At 42.3% G+C, this 21,297-nt stretch overlaps 1 protein-coding gene across 1 annotated transcript in view; it reads right to left on the bottom strand.

Moving 5' to 3' along the window:
• Positions 1-21,297, bottom strand: part of ARHGEF28 (Rho guanine nucleotide exchange factor 28) — a 298,793-nt gene that overhangs the window by 179,997 nt on the left and 97,499 nt on the right. Inside the window, exons 3-4 of the mRNA XM_058560657.1 lie at positions 6,861-7,008; positions 3,995-4,288 (exon numbers count right to left, since the gene is read on the bottom strand). Coding sequence (XP_058416640.1) covers positions 3,995-4,288; positions 6,861-7,008 — 442 coding nt within the window. The remainder of the gene's footprint in view (positions 1-3,994; positions 4,289-6,860; positions 7,009-21,297) is intronic.

Here is a 21,297-nt window from a genome sequence, read left to right as displayed (position 1 = left end):
TCTTCCTGAGGAGAGAAGGGTTTGGATCACATATATAGCACCCCAACTTTTAAGGCTCCCACTCGAGGGATGGGCCCCCAAAACATCTAGCTCTGAAAGCCAATGGGGCTTTCCCACAGGACTACAGCAAACAATGGAGCAGTTCTTAATGGGCACATAAGCATGCACCAAGACTATCCTCCCAGGGCTCAGCGTACAGGGAGCAGGCAGAAACATCCACCTCCTAGTCTTTCCCTAGAAGGAATGTGGCTACATACTTTCCTAGCTTATGCCTAAGGGTCCGGCTTCTAATCAGCCCACATCCAGGTGCTAACTGAGATCCTCTCCTTTAGGACACTGATGGGTCTTGGCACACCCTCAACTACTGGGAGCCACTAAGAACAAAAATAGCAACTTGGTCTATCACAAAAGTTTGAGAGGCAACCAGGAGCTTGGACTGGGCTGATTGACGAGGTTTGTCTACACAAGACCAGTCTAGCTGTTTTATCTAACGTGCAGGAACCAACACAGCAAGTTGAAGAAAACAAGACAATATGTTCCAAACAAAAGAACAAGATAAATCTCCAGAAACTGATCTTAATGAAATGGAGATAAGTGATTTATCTTATAGAGAGTTCAACATAATGGTCATCAATATGCTCGCCGAGGTCAGGAGAGCAATGCATGAACAAAGTAAGAATTTCAACAGAGATAGAAAATATTAAAACTATCAAACAGAAATCACAGAGCTGAAGAACACAGTAACTGAAATAAAGTATTCAATGGAAGGGTTCAACAGCAGACCAGATCAAGGGGAAGAAAAGGATCAGTGAACTAGAAGACAGAGCAGTGGAATTCATCCAATCAGAGGAGCAAAAAAAAAGGGGGGGCGGGTATTAACCGCATCCCTCAACACTGATGGTGTAGAATATTCCATTACAAGTCTAGGCTACAGGTAATGTTACCTCAAGTACCATAAACTGTTCTTAGAGAAAGTCCAGAAAAGTTCCTAGAAAGTTTCAAGGAATTGTTTACAATACCAGGATTTTATCCTTTGCCTGTAGCTTCATTTGTCCAGACCCACTATGTTTTCACATATGTACATGCAATAAACTGTTTATATATGGAAGTCCACTCACGTGAACACATGAAAGTCAACTTTTACTGAGAACTCAGTATGTTCAGATATTGTTCTAGGAGTTTCACCAAAATTATCCAATTTAACCATCACAATAAGCCAATGAAGTGACTACTATTATGCCTCATTTTAGAAATTAAAGCTTTGCGGCATCAGAAGTAAAATAATTTGCCCAGGAGGCCTCACAGCCAGGAAACTGTAGCGCCAGGATTTGAACCCGGCTCCAGAGCACATATTCTTAACAACCACGACACTACAACTATTTCCCATAGAAAACGATGTCTCACCATGTAAAGGAACTGCTCTGATTTTTCTCTCATGAGCACACATATATCTATATAAGTATGGCAGAGAGGTCAGAAAAGACCCCTTGGTGACATAAATCTGCCTGTTATTAGGATATGGATAAACTAAAAGGTCATGACAGATGGAGGCTTAGAAAACAAGAATACAACTCCCAACAGCAATGAAAATGGCAATAAGATGACCCTCAGCAACTTGGTGGTTAGGCTGGTATTCTCCAGACTTAATTTGATTATGTATGTCTATCAGCAAAAATAACTGAACGTACACCCTCAACACAGAAACCTGTATGAATGTACCATTATCAATCCACAGATTAAAGATTAGGAAATCTTAATTTATTTCTAAGTTTTGGGATGAAAAATAAATAGCACGTGGGCAACATGAATCCCACTTCGGAGGCTCTAGTTTAAGCTATTCACGTACAATTATGAAGTTCCATAAGTTTCAACAATTTGTCATTTTGCAGAGGCACAAACTGAACCACTGCCGACTCCAAGCTGTTGTAGTGAGGGAGCTGCTGGGCAAGGAAGGAGCCCCGTGACTGACCCGCATCTGCCTCTCCACGAGGCCGTGAGGCTCTTTACTCACGGCCTTGAGTGCAACTTCATGTCTTTGTCAAAATGGATCCACCTTTCAAAACATAAAACACCCTCCAGTATTATTGACAGAATTTTTTTTTAAGCCAGGAGGCTTAAGAAAATGAAGTTCATTAGCCAGAGAACATATATGCACATATATATGTGTATGTATATATTAATGAATATATACGAATATACATGTGTATATACATGAAGAAAGATTCTTAGCCAGAAAACATTTTTTTTCCTATATATACATTTATATAGGAGAAGTGAAATAGTCATATCTAGGACGTAGGTCTCAGGATGCACCCTTCACTCATTTAAATACTTGTTGAGCACCCGCTACGTACCAAGTGCTTTGGTAGGTCCTTGGGGATAACGGCAAGCAGGACAGACACCACCTACTCCCCACGGGAGCCCACCCCTTCATACACATCAATTAGCTACCAATCAACTAAGTGCAGCACACGGGAGTCAGGCACAGCTCAGCGCTGAACTTGCGACTTCTCTCATCCAAGGTCTTAACATCCTTAAGTGCCCAGGAGAATTTCAGTATAACCCTGAGTAAAGGAAAGAAATGGAGACCCTTTCTGATTGTGGCTTATGGCCTTATGATTCTGTTTACAAAAATCATACCCCTTTATCTAGAGTAGTACATCTTATCCACATTAAATTTAAACCAACCTGTAACCGGAATTTACCAGGAAGCAGAGACTCTTAAAAATAGCATCATCTAACCATAAAGCTAAAGTCATGGGAAGAATATAGAAAAACAGCAAGAGTATATGTTGTGTTCAGTAAAATACAGAGCAATATCTCTATTTCCAACAAAATTATGTAACTTGTAATCACCATAAGCAGCATCCACAGAACAGTGTAGCCTCAGTTGTAGCATGGGCTTATATATAACATTTTATCTCTGTTCATACACAGATTCCAAATGGTTTTAAGAGTGCATTTAATGGTAGCAACAGGCTATTCAGTCTTTTAGTAAACAGGGGGCATCCAGAAGTAACTCCAAAAGTACAAACACAGACAGTCTGACAATTGTTCAGCTTACAATCTTTCAAGTACATGATGGTGCAAAACCAATCCACTTTCAGTAGAAACTATACTTCGAATTCTGAACTTTGATCTTTCCCTAGGCTAGCGATACACAGTACAATCCTGTCTCTGTCTCTGTCTCTCTCTCTCGTGATGCTGGGCAGGGAGCCACAGCTCCCAGTCGGCCACGGGATCACAAGGGTGAACAACTGATACACTCACAACCATTCTGTTTTTCACTTTCAGTACAATATTCAATAAACCACATGAGCTATTCAACACTTTATTATAAAATAGGCTTTGAGTTAGATGATTTTGTCCACAAGTAGGCTAACGTAAGTGCTGGGAGCACGTTTAAGGTAGGCTAGGCTAAGCTATCACCTTTGGTAGGTGAGGTGTATTAAACGCATTTTTGACTTACGATATTTTCAACTTACGATGGGTTTATTGGGATGTAACTCCATCGTAAGTCAAGGAAGATCTGTATAAATGAATGCTTTCAGTGGTAATTACATTTTTAAAGATTTCAACACATTGGTGACATTTCCTGCAGGGTCACATTTCTCCTAAGTGTTGCAGAGTTGGCTGCACGTTCTTCCTTGCCTGAGGACTCTACCTATTTGGAAACAGGGCAGCAATATCGCCTACTCACAAAAAGAAAATGTGCCAAGGGAAGTAGAGTCAGACCCCAAAGCAGCTGGGTCACGAGCCTCCCACAAGGAAATAATCCTTTCTTCCTGAGGCAAAGCTCTTCACCTCCTGGAACAGAGGAGCATCAACCAGCCCAGAGATGAGAGGCTCAGGAACTCAGAGAACCCAGCCACATCAGAGCAAGGCTCAGGCCAAAAGTGGGCAGGAAAACCCACCCAGGCAAACACACAACAAATTGTAAGGCACATTCTGAACCTGACAGAGAGGAGATGTGAATTTTCTGGTGAAGACCCACCTTCAAGTGAAGAATTGCCCAAGACAGTCCACCCAAGAGGCAACTCCAGATGGGTCAGAGCCAACACGAGCTCCTCGTCCAGGGCAGGCAATGCTCCCACCGTCAGGGCAAACGGGGTCAGCAGGGTCTGATGGCTAGCAGCTGTGAGGCGATGGGCCTGGGTGACCAGCAAACGGGCCAGCCTGCAGGCCATGTTGTCCACGTAGGTCACCGAGCCAGAGCCCACGGTCACCGGGGAGTAACCTTCCGAGCAGAGGCACACAGACACCGTCACCGTCTCCTGAAGCCCGTGGCCTGGACAACAAGACAGTGAACAGTTCACTCAGAGTCTGCAGGAGATGCTCTGCCCGAGTCCAAAGCATCAGCGGTCAGCAGTCTCACTACACTGCCTAGGCAGACCTCACGCTCCAGGGCAGCAGGGCAGCAGGGCAGCAGGGAAATGTGGCCAATCATCTTTAAACGCTGCTGAGCCTGCGGGGCCAGATGAGAGCTGACTCTACCTTCTTCCAGGGACTCTTGATTTTAAAACTCACCTGTAGGAGCTCTGAGCACCTCAGTGTCTGTCCTACCTTCATCACCAAACACTGCTATTAAGCATACCTTCACCTTTCACTTCTGCCCCAACCCACGAACTCAAGTTTGTCCTCATACAGGTCTTTGCCCTTCTCCGCTCTGCCACTTCCTCCTGAGTCATATATTTTTATATATTTACTTAGGTGATAGTTTTTTAAGGCAGCACCACAAAGTTAACCAGTTCACCCTAATTCCACAGAGCTCCTCTGAATGTGAGTTAGGGCGGGTGAAAACCATTCAACAGACGTGTTTACGTATGTTGTTCACCACCCCCCTCTTCTGAGAATGGCTTCTTTGTCTTGTAGGTGTTCTGAATACTTCTGTTGTGAGTGGTCACCTAATCCTGCTCTCTGTCCCTGCTCCTTACACTTTTCTTCTTTCCTGTTGTCAAGGTTGGTGAAGTTCTACCCAAGTACGTTTTTATGCTGCCCTTGGCAGAACTTTTAGGAATTAATACCACTAAACCTATGTGATTATGATAATCATAGCTGGACAGAAGGAGGGTTCACATTCAGCCACCAGTGGCCCCCAAGCAAACAGCTAGTGGGTACAAGTCATTCCTGCTCAGCCTTCTTCTCCAGGGCCTTTCCCCAAAGGCCATGCTGCCAGGGCTTCAAGGAACAAGAGCGCCCCAAGTTTACTCAGTGATAATGACCGCCATTTTCACAATGCCTCTTTAAAAGTGGTCCAATGTGCAGGCACAGAATGCAGACCCGCCCCAGACCATCCATGTCCAATATACGCTGCAGAAATCTGCTCTACAGACTTCTGAAAGGTTGCCCTGGGAAAGCGTGACCAAGGAAACGTAAGGTTCAGAAACAAGGACTGTCACCTGCCTGTTAAAATGAAGGTGAGAACCCTCACTTCAAAGCAGGCCACAATATAACCACAAAGATTTTAACACACGAGCAGTGGGAAACAGGCTCATCCCTACACGCAAGTACAGAAAAAGACAAACCAAGAGTTCCCATATTAGGAGTGGTGCTTCAGTTATTTTTATTCCTTCTCTGTAAGAGACTGGATAAGAGAAAACCAAGAGAAGTGGGGGAGCTAAAGGCAGGAAAGATACCCATGTAAATTGGTAATTGTTAAAGCAAGAGGGCAGAGGCAAGACCGGCAGCCAAGAGACTCTGTGCCATTAACGAGGTTTGACTTCTTTTTTTCTTATAAGGACAGGAGTTACTGGGCCAGAGACAGAAGTGCTTAAAATTGCCCATGTCTCAGAAATTGCAAAACAGATTGACCCAATGACCGAGCCCAGGTAGGGCTGAAAGGTCTTTGTACATCTACAGTTCTCACGATGTCTGTGTCGTCTGCACATTTACTGTCGACCTTCTCTCCACATGTAACAGATAGAGGACAGAAGCACTTAGAAAGATTCTTCCTTTAAATATCAGGGCAGTCTTACCAATAAGAAAAACTGAAGGTTCCCTGTATGACAGAATTTAAGAGGGCCTGAAACACCCACAATTAAAGAAAACTGACCAATCCACAAACAAGAAGAACAACAAACACTCTCTCTCCCTGCAGGTAATGACACCTTATTTACACCTTTAAGCCAGAGCTTAAAGTCTCAATGCACAACCCAAACCCCAATGAAAATACAAAACAATCCTGTCTGAGAAGGGCTATTTGCTCATAACCCATTAAAAGACACATTAATTTGTCATCTGTCACCATGGTAATTGAAGAAGACACCTGGGAGAATCACAGGTGTCAGAATGTGAACATTTGGTGGTGGGAAGGGAAAGTTCTGGAGCTTGAGATCCAGTAAGGAAGAGTCTGGATGGATAGGGTGCCAAGGAAGGAACTCCAGCCACCAAACGGAGCAAGCAGGGGAGAGGCGGACACTGGGGCTGCCAGAATGACCACAGGGGAATGAGGAAGGGGGAAGGGAGACCAACTGTCTCAATTCTGCCTCAGCCATCTCTGGGACTACAGAAGGTAACACTAAGATTAGTGTCTCCTCCATTGGATCGCATCCAAAGCACACCCAACCTGAAGGGTTGGGTGCAACCAGCAGGATGGGCCCGCCGGGTCCAAAGCAAGGCTGAGACAGTTGGCAGAACCTCAGATGGGAGATAAACCGGGGTGTTTCTCTGTCTCTCTCTCTCTCTATCACACACACACACACACACACACAACCTCACTCCCTGTCTGTCTCTCTCACACACACACCCATCCCACCCTGGAGCACTGTTTACTTTCTCCTCCTGGCCCTCCTCCCAGCCTCGATCCCTGGAGGGAAGATGCGTACAGATCTCCCAGTTGCACAGTAAAGAGGCTCCCTCACCTGGAATGCTGGATTGGAGAACATTATCCTCCGTGGGCTCTGCAATCACGATGTGTCTCTGATGAGATCCGTTATAAATAAAGTAGAACTCGGCATCTTTAGGAAGATAAACGTTTTTGCCAAACTTCGCATAGACTGTCATCTGCCCCTGAAAAATGAATAAGTCAGGGCATCGTCAGATTTCTTTGTCCTGGCTCCAAGAAACCACAATAAAAACGGCCCGGGTCCAAAACAGCGTTACGTTCACTTCACGTGGCTGAGCTCAAATATCACGAATCCATCTTTCCAACAACAACAGTTTGGATGACAGGGAGATGCTTTCTGATATATCTAAGTACGGGTGTCAGAGCTGGTTTGTTCTGTTTCTAAAGTTAAAAAAGTTTGAAGCGTAGGGAATAATTTTTTTTATTTCCTAGGTGTGTAAATGTGATACTTTCTGGTCTTTCACTTTGTTTGAATTCCTACCTGATGAACATCATTGCTTCTATTAATTTTTCCTGTACCTGAGATACTACCATTGTATAAAACTTCAAAATAATGATTCTTAGCCATGGGCTTACCCTGTCCTGGACCACGGTAGGTTGTAAGAACCTCAAACATTCACAATCATGGCCAAATAGCACTCACGCTCCCACACTCGCTGTGCCCTTTCCAGCTGCTGTTTGTCTTCCCTGAGGGATTCCCACGTCCTCCTCCTCACCCAGCCTGGCCTCACACTTTCTCCTGAAAGCTTCTGCTTGGCACAAAGCCCTGCTAAGTCCCCTGGTCCCAAGTAGAGGAGCTGCCCCCCTGGGTCACGAGCACACTCTGAGGAAGGCAGGCACGTCAGGGAAGCGGGCGGCAGGCTGGCGCTCTCCAGTACACCATCCTGCAGAGGCTGCACGGGAGCTGGGTCAGCGGTGCCACGACCAAGAGAGCAGCAGCCATGGACCAGCCTGCCAGATCCAGACTGTCTCCAGACCCCAGAGGACTCGAAGGGTTCGGGACACTCCCTCCCCTCAAACACAAAAAGGCAATACAAAAAGGGGGCCTCCAGGGAGAAGGCACATTCCGCCCAGCCTGTGGGAGCGGCAGGGAAATGGAAACCAGGAGAGGGGAAGGGTCACCCACTTTGGAGGCCTCCAGAGCTCCGCCAGTGTGGAGAAGTCTCTAGGCTTTTGTGTCCTTGCCCAACAAAAACAAACCCGCTCTCCAAGAGTCCCTCACCCTGTGATGGGGAGAAAAGGGAACAGAGAAAAGTCTAGTGTCCCTAACATCTGTTTGCCTTCGATGGATGTTAGCATGATGTTCCATAGGATATCAAGAGTTAGGACCATCAGTATCAAACAAAATCAGTAACCACTGTCTATTTCATCTAAAATTTCAAAACTAAAAAGGCTATGTTTTCCTGGTGCAATCCGTTGCACCATTGCAATCCATCCCATACATGAAATGCTATCTGAAATTATGAATTGGTATAAATACAAATTGTGGAGTTCTGAAAGAAGGCACTCGTTTACAATTTTGAATTGTCCTTTCTCTGTGTGTGAGCCTGCACACACATGCACAAATGTAATCAATAGAAAGTCACATGCCAAGAAAAATCTACCGTACAATAGCTTCAAAAAAAAGTCCAGGAAGAGGATCTGAAAAGCAAAAAAACAATAATAAACGTCTGACACGACTGAGAGAGGAAACTTAGATGAAATTCCATGTCCTAAAAGAGGAGGAACAGCTTGCTTTAGTCATGTTCCTGGTCGCTAAAGGTACTGTAGTTATCCATGGACAGAATCTGACCTGACCTGTTGATTTTTCTTTTTAAATAGAAACCAAGTTGTATAAACAGATCAAAGCTTTTCACAGATCACAAGGGTATCTAATCTATTCAAAACAACGATCATATTACTATTTTATTTGGTTGGGTGAACAAGGACTACAACTTATGAAAGAGTTTAATTGCAACCCTTTCCAATGCAATGCAACGCCCAACGGTACAGTTTTATAATTCAGTTACGCCTCCCTTTCAAGACTACACTACACTTTACCCTTGGTAAAAAAAAAAGATAAACAACAGGTCCTATCCATTAAAGAGAGATGCCCGGAAGTCCTAGCACTAAGAACAATATTCAGCAATAAAAGGAGTCTCTTATTTGCTAATCACAAAGAGATCATAAAAACACAGTGAAAGATATTATGGGAGAAGGAGGGGAGGAGGTGATAAGGAAGCCAACAGGGAGACTCACTGAGATAGAAGGGGCTGGGGGGATTGGCAGGAGAGGAAAACAGGGAAAGAAAATACGAATATGAAGGAACAAGAACATTTTCATTCAGAAAAGTTAGATAAAGCTCACAGGAGATTCAGATGAAGCTACAAAGGCGATCAGCAGTAGGAATGGGTTTCTGAAAACACGGGGAGGAACAAGTACAGCAAAACCAACCAGCCACAAGTGACAATTTTTGGCTAAGATGGGGGTCCTTCTAATAACTGTGGCCACGGAAAATCTGCTACTTTTCTTAAAAGGCCACCAATTTTATTAATGGCAAAGGTACATTCCAGTTTACAGAACGCCACTGTGCCTCCATCATTTCCCCATCTGGATTCAATTGCAGCCTTTGTTTCAGGCAATTGAAAACTATAAACTTTCGTCAGTGAATTTGTTGGCATCAATATCAGAATCACTACACTTCTCTGCAGAAATAAGAGAGATGTACTATCACCTTTCTATCAATTCACTATATCTGAAATAAAAAAACACTCAGATATTTCACTGAAACTTCTGGAAACAATAAGATGTACAATAGGCAAAATTATCTCCCCAAATTCATCTATAAATTTAACGTACTCTGATCAAAACCCAAACTGAATTTTTCCAAATGACACTCAACAAGCTTATTCTAAAAGTTTACCTGGAAAAATAAATACACAAGACTACAAACAAAAGTTTTGAGAAAGAGAATGACATCTCAGCCAGGTAGGGGTGGGGAATCAGAACTTGTCCCACACCAAAGCAAAACATACAATAAAACCATAGTAATTTAAACAGTGCAATAGTGGCACAGAGATAGACCACAAAGTACAGAATCCAGGAACAGATGCATGGAAATTATGTAATAAAGGTGGTATTTCAAATCAGGAGGGAAAAATGGACTACTTGATAAATCATTCTGGAACAATAGCTATCCATTAGGGCAAAAACATTCTTCATACCAAATATTTAAATTCCCAATTCAATATTGAAAATAATTCATAAACATACAACATTGGAAGACTGTCTAAAATTTTCCATTACTGAACAAAACGATAGCAATTAAAGATATCTAAATTTCATCCATACTGACACCACCCTCATGCATCAACTTCTTTTCACTTATCCTATTTCCTTCCAGTCTTTGTTCAACGCACAGCTAATTATTATTGAGCTATCCTCATACTATAAATACACATATGGCTGTGTCTTTCTCTCTTCTATCAAAAGCATTTTTCCATGTTACAATCTTTGGCACCGTTTTTAATTGCATTCCATCAAGTGTTGTTCCATAATTTACTTAATCATTCCTCTAGGGTAGCTAAGGGTATTTCTAGCTTGTTAATACTATAAAAAATACTATAATAAACATTTTCATGTACATTGTTTTTATGCTTTATTTTAGAATAAAATTCCAGAAACGGGTCCAAGACTGTGAACAATTGCCACAAACTGCAAAACTAAGTTCCAAAAATGTTGTATCAACTTTCATCATGACCTGTGCGAGTCACGAGTATCATTTCATCCCAACTTTGCCAAAACTGTCTTTTTTATTATTTCCTAAGTCAACAGATAAACAGTTCCTCATTGATTTAATTCATATTTTTCCCATTGCCACTGAAATGTGTGTGTGCGTGTGTGTGTGTGTGTGAGGAAGATCAGCCCTGAGCTAACATCCATGCTAATCCTCCTCTTTTTGCTGAGGAAGACCGGCTCTAAGCTAACATCTATTGCCAATCCTCCTCCTTTTTTCTCCCCAAAGCCCCAGTAGATAGTTGTATGTCATAGTTGCACATCCTTCTAGTTGTTGTATGAGGGACGCAGCCTCAGCAAGCCGGAGAAGCGGTGCTCGGTGTGCGCCCGGGATCCAAACCCGGGCCGCCACTAGCGGAGTGCGCGCACTTAACCGCTAAGCCACGGGGCCGGCCCTTGCCACTGAAATTTACTGCCCACTTTCATAAGTCTGTTACTAAATGTGCGCCAGCATTGTTAGCGGCCTGATTAAATTTTGATTTAAAGAATTCTAGTCTTCCCTCTTCTATTCCCACCTGAACTCACCCATGCCTTAGGCAGGTCAAAATTTTCAAATTGAGATTAACATCACAACCATTCCCTTTCCCCTCTGAAGAGTGAAGGTGTCCATTACCTTCTCATGCTCAAATACTCCTGTAAAACCTCTGAAGGCCAGGTAATGTGGAAAACAGGAACAACAAATGTAAAGTAGAAAAGCTGAACAAAATATATTCATAGTAAATACACCTCAATATAAACACAAATAAATAAAAAATCAAGTAAATTAAACCAACATTTTTTTTTTTACCATCAAGCATCCACCTAGAGAAATTCTACTTGTAAAACTCATCAATAATTCTCAAAGACCAAGCTTTCTGCTGAAACGCTGTGACATCTATGGATTTCTTCTCAAAGAACCAAAAAAGTATTAAATGTTTTTACCACTTTAAACTATTTCACTCGACTTTCCTATTCCTCTTCCGATGGCATTTAAGATGGAAGTTCACTAATACTCATGTGCATATTCTACATGTTTTTTCATTGATCTAGAATGGTCTCTAACTCAGGGCCTCTAATTTCCTGAATAACTTGGCAGCTATATCATTCTCATCCCTAGGGATTCCTGTACTCATGTTCTCCCTCCCTTTCTTCTCTCTTACCCTCTATAGACAATGTGTCTGTATAGAAGTATACTTTGCTAGTAACAATGTCATTTGCTGGAAACAACCTTAGCTAGTTTCTAAAATATCTGACAAGAGTAGGCAATAAACAAATACTGTAGTTTCAAATGATGACAATGAGACAAAGTGTACATCTTTTTATAGTGGGCTTTCTTAATCTGGGGCCACAGGAAGAGTCCATAAGCAGGTTTCAGGTGGCCCAGGAACCTCTTATAATTGTTAACAAAATCATTTTTGTATGTGTATGTCCAGTTTTTTGAGGAAAGGTTTATGGCTTTCATTGTATCCTCAAAGGAATCCAAGGATTCAAAAAATGTTATAAATCTAGCTTTTATAGTAACAAGCAAAAGTGGAAAGTTAGTGCTTTTTTATGCTAACAGTCACCTTTTTATATGACAGTAAGACTGTTCTACTGTTTTCTAAAGTATTCTAGTATTCTACACAGACTTTATATGGGATGATTTTTAGGATAGAAGCACAATGAAGGTAAATGTTAATTGACATGTTAAATATTATAATTAAAGTTTACTAATTTGTCCTCTTTACAATAACAAAATAATAGTACTTCTACCCAGAGCCTTTCCTGTAGAGCACTGTGTGTTGAATGTTGTCAGATCCTTGAAAAAATTTTTTAAAAAGATGCCTTATCCCATTTTACAGGTAAGTGAATAAAAGTACAGGCACTAGTTACTACTCATAGTAACTTTATATCCCAGAGCCAAATGAACAGTACTGGGTTTCTTGATTTCTGTCCCAGTCTCCAAGTTCGTTTATTCTCTTTACATTCCTCAAGAATAATTCCAAAGAAAGTACTATGGGCACAAAGTCCTTTATTTCTAATTCCTGTACTGAACTGAAGTACTTCTTTAAGACAAAGTGTTAAAATGCAAGAATTATTATTTCCTATCTATATACATATATTATCTTTAATGCATACAGTACTTCACAATTTATAAAGTGCTTTTTTGTGTATTTTCTCATCTTATTCCCACAATAACACTTGGGAAGTATTATCATGATTCTTATTTCATAAATGAGAACACTGATAATATCAAGTCCACTGAGTGGCAGAGCCACAAATCAAATCTAGATCTTCCTGTTCCAGGCCCAGCACACTTTTCTCCCCAACACATTACTATATAAACAGCAAGTGCTCAAGTATTTGACTTATCTATACTTTTACATTTAACTCAACATTTATTTTACATATTTAATACAAGGATTCTCATCCTGAAATCCATGGGTAGACATGGGGTGGAGAAGGGAGGTCAGAGAAATGTTCCTTAATCCCCCTGAAGATACATGCACCATTTTAAGCATTCATCTGGGGAGAGTGTCTGTCTTTTAATCAGAGATTCTTAGGAGGGCACAAGGAGCATGAGGTTCAAAAAGGTTAAGAATCACTGATTTAAAGCATGGTTAAAGCATCTTTTGTATAGTGTGAAATATTGAGATCATTCAAATTTATCATCCCAAACCAAAACTAAGTCAACAAAATACAGGTGAATACCCATTGGTTTCATCCAGGGAGAAATATCAGAATGTCATTTTAAAAAAGGTAAATAAAAATGACCTAAAAGACGTATAAGACATTTCTTCAGAAATATCCTTTGGGATAGGATAGGAATGGCTTCCATTTCCAGACAGGATGAAATAGAACACACTAGGCCCACATTCCTGCTGATAATAACTAGAAAATAAAGACAAAAAATTATGAAGTCATTTTCTTAAAGGCATGAGAGAACTATGGAAATGAGGATAAAATATAATAAAACTCCAGAAAGGGGAGAACTGCTCAGAGAAGTTATGGAAGCCAGAAGACAATGGAATGATATCTTTAAAGCAATGAAAGAAAATAATGACCTAAAATTCCATACCTAACAAAAATATTCTTAAAAATGAAGCTGAACTTAAAACATTTACAATACTGAAGGGATTCACTGCCAGCAGGCCAGCACCAAAAGAAACACTAAAGGGACTTACTCAAGCAGAAGCAAAATGATCTCAGACAGAAATACGGAAATGCAAGAAGCAATGGGGAACAGTGAAATGAGGAAATATGCGAGTAAATATAACTAATACCTAATGTACAAAATGATAATTATAACGTCATGGAGTTTAAAATATCTGTAGAACTACAACGTCTGACAACAATAAAGTAAAAGGGAGATGGAATTAATGTATCTAGCAGTTTTCAGAAAGGGGGAAAGTAATAAATTAGATTTATAGCATGTCAAATATACATGTTTTAAGTCGAGGGTAACCACTAATGGAACAAAAAGAATGTATAACTAACAAGTTATAGAGGGGAAAATGGAAAATATTTAATGGAAAACACAAGACAGGAGAAATAAAGAACATAAAACGTGTGTCAAATATAGTTGGATTCATATCATATAACTCTATCAGCAATTATATTAAATGTAAATGGACTAAGTGATCTAAATACAACACCAAGACAGTCAGTATGGATTTTTTAAAATTCAAAACCAGTGACAATACCTACACGCTGCTTACAAGAGACAAACTTTAAAAATAACACAGCAAGCTTGAAAAGCAAAGATATACTATGCAACACTAACCAAAAGAAAGCCAGTAGAGCCAAAATAATATCGGACAAAGTAGCTTTTAAAGCAAGACATTACTAGTAGAGAAAGGAACTTTTCATCATAAAACATGTCAGTTGAAAAAAATGGTATCATAGTATTAAATCTTCGCACCTAATAACATAGCTTCAAAAGATATAAAGAAAAAATTAACAAATCCTAAAGGAGAAATAGACAAATCCATAATCACAATGGAAGACTTTAGCTCTCTCAACAGCTGATAGAACAAGCAGACAAAAATTGACAAGGATATAAAGCATCTGAATTACACAATTAACGAGATTACTAATCAAAAGGAATAATTACCATAAAATAAATGTATATAGAAATACTTACTTTAAAAAGGCAATCATTCAAACCTCTGCATTAAACTGAGTTAAACATAAACAAATTTTGACAAAAGTCAAAAATTCTTGATGACTTTCACACTTGGTGGAATGATTCCCCACTACAGAATTGAAATAGCCTTTGTTTCTGTAACACAGCTGAATTGAGTAAAAAACAATTCATGACAGAGGTCAGTAATGACTCCAGATTCCTCACTAGACCAGAAATGGGCTTTAAAAACCTCCTTAGCTTGCTTCCTTTTAAAATCACTAACTCACAGATTCCATGAAAACACAGAACTCCTAGAAATTGAAAACAAATATCTGACACTTTAAGCAGATCATAGTAGGAAATATACTGGGTTGGGTATAAGAGCACTTAAGCTATAATCTCTACTCTTGCATTATCCCAATATTTCCTGGAGAATAAAGGTCCTGCACTTGGTTCCAAAATAATAAACTGCAAAAATAAAGAATGAAGCAAAATGCAATTTAATAGTTGGACACCAGTTGGGATTTTAGTCAATCAACTAAGTATGAGTCATCACTGAGACAGCCACTCAAAAATGCTAATTCTGCCCAACCCCACATCGATGAAAATCTACTAACTCCATGAAGAATGGGTATGGTCCAGCTCTCCTCTATACCTGTCAGACATACCTGGGCCACAAAATAATTTAATATAAATAGACAAAACTAACACATTCAGAGGAAAATGACAAGGATGCGGCAGGGACTCAAAAACCAGGTTGTCATACGAGGAACAATTGAAGGAACTGGGACTGTTTTGCCAAAGAACAGACTCGTGAGTAAACGGTCACCATTGCAAATATCTGAGGATCTGTCATGCAGACAAGGGATTAGACATGCTCTGCAGCCCCAGGGGAGAAGCGTAACACAATGCAGGGAAGGACAGGGCAGAGGTCAGTTCTACAGGGACAGCCGTCTAAGGATCAGAGACGTCCCAAGACGATACTGATTGTCAACTTAGGAGGAATGAGCACTACTAGGAGAGGGTGGCTTTGTTTTTTGTTTTTGTTTTTCTTATTTGTCTGTTTTAAGAGAGATTGAGGCTAAATGGCTAGTCTTGAAAGTCTGGAATCTATGATACCTGGTACATAATTCTACATTAATAGCTTCAATATGAAAAAAATTGGGTAGGTCTAGGTAAGTGGTTTTTTTTGTTGTTTTTTTAAATCAATGTCTCCCTTATTCTTTTGCTTTGGTTTATTTCCTAGCTTCTTGGATTGATGCTTAGTTTGTTTCCATTCTCTGCATTAGCGGTTTTCAAACTCAGATCAGGGGAACCCTAGATTCTAATGGAGGAAAGTTGGGAGTTCACGAACATTCCATTTAAGTTTCATTTTGGAAAATATGTTTCTAATTATTTTTAAATCTAAAAATATCTCATTCACCTAAATGTATTATTTACCAAATTTTAATACACTGGACAAGACCTGAACTGTCAGGCTAAGTCACTGTTCTCATTGAATTAATAAACATAATAAATTTAAATTTGAAAAAAATATTTATAATAAAGCTTTTATCAAGTATACATATTAAAGATCTCCATTATACTTTGTTAGGAAAAAAAGATTTCTCTTTGAAAAAAAGAGTTTCACCACCATCTGCTTAGGGTCTCCAAGGTCCTTCTAACTCTAGGACATCCTCTGCTCACCTATATTTGAAAATAAAGGTCTTTCAGCTCCTTTATATTTCATATCTCAAATAAGCTCTACATTTGCAACACAGTAAAGACTACAATTCATCAATTTCAGAGTCAGGTTGAATCCATGCAGATAGTAATCTCGCATGATTATTATTTAACACGAAGTCTACAGATTTATGTCAAATCAAGTGTTGTCTGAAGGTCACTGTGGGTCAGCCGACAGCGTTGAATGTGCCAAACCAAGACTACCAGGAATACAAAGAACCCTAAGTCTCCGTGAATTGGTCTCTCCTGGGCAAAGAACAGTGACACACCTAACTGTAGTCTTGTCTCTGGTCAGACCACCATAGCTCCTGTGTTCCACAGGAGGTCCCTCCTACAAGGGGACCAATGAAGGGAGCCCTCACCCCTCTCATCTGACCAGCATCTGTGCCACAACACCCCTTCCACCCTCTCTCGTCAGTTAACACAGGCACACACGCACTCACACACACACTCACACAGCAGACCATTCTTAAATAAGAGCATTGAAGATCCTGCCAAGCAATACCCTGTGCAAGACAAAAGAATCAGGAATCCTCACTAAGAGAAGCACAGATTCAGACATTTACAAAACAGAGAGCTGAGAGAAACCTTGGAGCTCATCTGGATCAAAACCCCGACTTCACCGGTGAGGAAACTTAAGGCCCTAACAATACGTGAGCTGTTCTGGGTCCCACCACACAGCAGACCCAGGGCCAGAGCCCAGGTCTTCACCTGCCATCCAACGCTCTTCCCACTGCTCCAAGCCACCAGTCGGAAGAGCCTCAACCCTTGACCCCTAAATGACCCTCACTCCTCCCCCAGGGACTGGGATGAGACCTTATGGAAACAAGTCAGGATCAGAAGCAATCAACACTCCCCAAGCTCCCCCACAACATCCATGTCCCTCCAGTCTCTTGTCTCTTCTCTACCCAGACTCCTGTCACCTTGTTCAACTATGGAGCACCTCAGGGCCTGTAGTTCTCCTCCTCACTCTTTCCTTCTCAAATCGGAGCAAAGGCAGGTAAAAGGCAGCTCAGTCCAGCACGGAAAACATGAAGCCACAGAAACAAATGAGAAGCAGGGAACGGGGAAAGAGCATCGAGAGACTCAGCTCGGCCCCGCTCGGAAAGGAAGAGCATGTGGAGTGGGGGCTCAGCGGGCAGGGAGAGGAAGAGAGAGCAGCAGCCGCGGGCCGGGGAGTGATGAGGGCAGGAGGAGAAAGCGCTAGAAAAAACAAAGGGGAAATTTAACTGAAATAGGAAAAGGGCAAGAAAGGTGGAAAATAGATAAATGACAATGAGCAGAAGAGAGCAATATCTACCCTACCAGGAGCTCAATCTGGAAACACTTGTGAAAAGGAAGGAGACGGAGGGAGAAGAAAAGGAGCTGAGTCTTGATGCTGACAAAGAACATTTCATCTGATCAAGATCAAGAGCTACGTGTCAAAGCAGCACTGCGGAACGTGTCTTCCTGTGCCACATGGTGAGGAGGGAGGCGGCTTCTCAAACGACTCGCAGCACTCTGGCAGGTGCGCCTTGTCTGTCATGCACACGGGGAGGGCACACAGAGACTCCTTTCTCCTTCTCCCTCCCACCTCAGAATCGGCAACGGCTTTAGAAAGCAGGGGCCCATTTCTCTGGCCTTGCCCTTTTTTGCCCCTGACTTAGGACTCTCTCTGAATCTTCAGGTCAACCGTTCGGGGCTCTCCGCCAGCAACAAACAGGACCTACACACAGAGCTGCCAAATGCTGGCTTCACCAGGGTACCGTGCAAAGTCCACTGGCGTCTACTCCCTCTTCCTAGTTCGGCACAAAGCACAAGAACGACATTTGCAGCAACAGAGAACCAATCCAAAAGCCTGAGCATGCAGGTAATCTCCCTAAGAATATACCTTCTATGGCCTTAGCGCTTCACTAGTCACAAGGCGCTTCTGTGTACGCTCTACCATTTGAACCTCAACCCCCAGAGATGCAGACAGGTGAGGGACTGGCCCACGGCCCCCCAGGTAGCCAGAACCAGCCCCATGTCTCCCCATTCATTCATTCCATATACTTTCTGAGCGTCTATTAGATGCTATGGTTACAAACTACCTGCCCTCACTATCGTGCTAGTGGAGAGACAGATGATAAACAAATAATTAAGTGCCTGGTATGTGAGGGATTCAAAAGAGCTGATAAAAGTAAGATGGGATAAGGAGAGAGATGTTCTAGAGGATAATAGGAAAAGGCCTCTAATGAAGTGACACTCTACGAGACCTGAATGAAGTAAAAGAATGAGCCGTGCAGACGTGAACGAGCGTTTTGGTTGAGGGACCAGCAAGTGCAAAGGCCCTGAAGTGACGCGTCCTGGAGTGTTTGAGAAACAGCGAGGAAACCTGCCAGCTGAAGCAGAAGACGAGAGAAGTGGAAGCAGGTTCAGGGCTAAGTAGGGCTGTTGTGAGGACTCGGGTGTCAACTCTGCAGTGGGAAGCCACTGCACAGTTCTGGGTAGAAAGGTGACAAGGTCTGGACTTTTGTTTCAAAAGCATCACCCTGGCTGCTTTGTTGAGAACAGACTGTGATGGGACAGGATGAAGTCAGGGAGCCCCTTGCAGGAATCCAAGCCAGAAGTAACTGGGCATTCTTTCAGGGCGTTTTCTGCCGTACCATGGAGGCTCTTGATGCGATTTTCTCTCTGCCAAGAAGCGGCAAATGCACCAGTTTCCCAGGAGACCACATCTTTATTCAGCTCTGCTTATCGCTGACCATAGCAGCTCCAGCAACCCTGTGCCAGTGAGAAGATGGGAGCCACAAGGGCAGAAATGGAAACTGGGTACTTGTCCAGGGCCCTGTGGAAGAACTGGCTTGAAACTCAGGGCCCTTCTTCTCATTTCTGAAGGATACCCGGACAGATGACGGACAGATGGATGGATGGGTAGATGGGGAGGTGCAGGGAGAGAGAGTGTTTCCATTCACCCCTCCACTGGTTTTCATCTATCAGCAATTTACAACATCAAATGATCAACTAGCAATTGTGGGCAGATAGCTTTTCAATTTGAACATGAAACGGCTTTGAGCAACCTCTAACTCGAACCCAAACTTCTATGGTAAACTGTTTGTCATAAGGCCAACTATCAACATTCAATGGACAAATATAATCTAATACGCTTTACAAACCTCACTGGGACATGTGCTTATCTGCAGAGATGGCAACACTGTCAGAGCCCCCACCATGCAGATGTTACTGAAGTCATCTTAGGAAAAAGTCATCAGACTGTGCTTTAACTCACATTGAATACAAGATTTCTCACTTCCTAACATGGAAATCCAACGTGCAAACAACAGTATTTATCAATTTATTAATTGAGGTTGCTTAGAAACCCATAAGGATAAAAATGGCCACCATAGGACCCCTTTGCGTTTTAATTAATACATTTAATTAACACATGGTGTATTTCAATGTACCAGGCACCATGCTAAGTGAATTATCTCATTAATTCCTTACAAACACTCTTAGAGGTAGAAACCATCATCCCCATTTTACAGATGAGGAAACCGAGGCTTTGAGAGGTGAAGTCCGCTGACCACGGTGATGTGGAGGGTCAGGGGCAGAAGCAGGACTCAAGCCCATCTCTGCTAGGTGGGCTCTGCTTCCCTCGTAACTTCTGGCACATTCTGCCCTGTGCTTGGCACTGCACGGCCAGGTGGCAGGGCCTCGGTTGAGGCAGGAGCTGGCCCACTGCAGTGACTGACCCTGTGACAGCCTCCCCAGACCCAAGTCAACGGGGTCTTAAGAAGTTACACATGAATGGACTTTGAGGACTTACAAGAAAAGACCAGTGTTCACGGCACGTGAATACTGTGACCACTTTTAAATTACTTCAGTCTCTCTTCTTCCTTCATTCAACAAATACCCAATGTTTGCCAGACACAGAGGTGGGAGGATGACGAGACCTGCTGCTCACCTTCAGGGGGCTCAGCCTGGCCGGGAGAGAAAAGCTTCAACACAAGCTAGTACCCGGGTCTCTGCACAGAGGCAGCAGGGGTAACTGCTCTGCCTTGCAGCATCGCGAGACCTCCCAGAGGCCGCAGGGGACTGTGTCGGCGGAAAGGAATCCTGGGGAAAGCATCAAGACTGGCTATAGAATGGCTCCCTGGGGAAGGACATCTTATTGCAGCCAGGCTGTAATACCGGACGTGGAGAGCAGGACCGGAGGGGCAGCCGGACATGAGGCATAGGCCCGCTCAGGGAAGGCCTGGAGACGGAGATGCACTGGCGGGATTTTTGAGCAGGGGAATGATGGATCTGCATTTGATCTGGGGACAGAGACAGTCACACCAGGAAGGACGCTATGGAGGCCAGCCCTTCTTGGAGCATATCTTTCACAGTACCCTCCTGCTCCAATATCTAAAAAGTACTGATAATAACCCCGGAAGTTAGAAAAACATAGGTCTGGGTTAACATGACTGCACATGTAGACAAGAGATGCTGTTCTGGATCTCCATCCACATCTTGACGCTTTCGTGGAAGGAAGGTGAAGGTTGAGTGTGAGGCCTCTGGAATTAAGTTAGATCTGAGTTCCAACCTCAGCTGCCTCAGCTACCTAGACTGTAAAACGGGGATAAAAACAGAACCTAGTCAGCTTATGGGACAGGGAGGACTAGTCGACATGAACGGGAGGACTAACTGAAGTCAGCTATACTGACACTTGCCCAGGACCTGACACTTCATAAGTGTTTAGTAAATAAATAATAAATTAGCTAACCACGAATACAATAGTACCAACATCAATATCATCATTATTAGTTAGCATTCTCTGCTCATTGAAGAAATATTTACTGAATACCTAATGTGTGCCAGGCAATTTCCAACATTTTTCTTAAGACAGTGCAGAGAGACTGGAGGTAAAGTATCA

Source organism: Diceros bicornis, chromosome 1 (genome assembly GCF_020826845.1).
Source record: "Diceros bicornis minor isolate mBicDic1 chromosome 1, mDicBic1.mat.cur, whole genome shotgun sequence".
Taxonomy (NCBI): Eukaryota; Metazoa; Chordata; class Mammalia; order Perissodactyla; family Rhinocerotidae; genus Diceros; species Diceros bicornis.
Note: the sequence above shows the minus strand (reverse complement) of the source record. Positions and strands in the feature narration are given on the sequence as shown.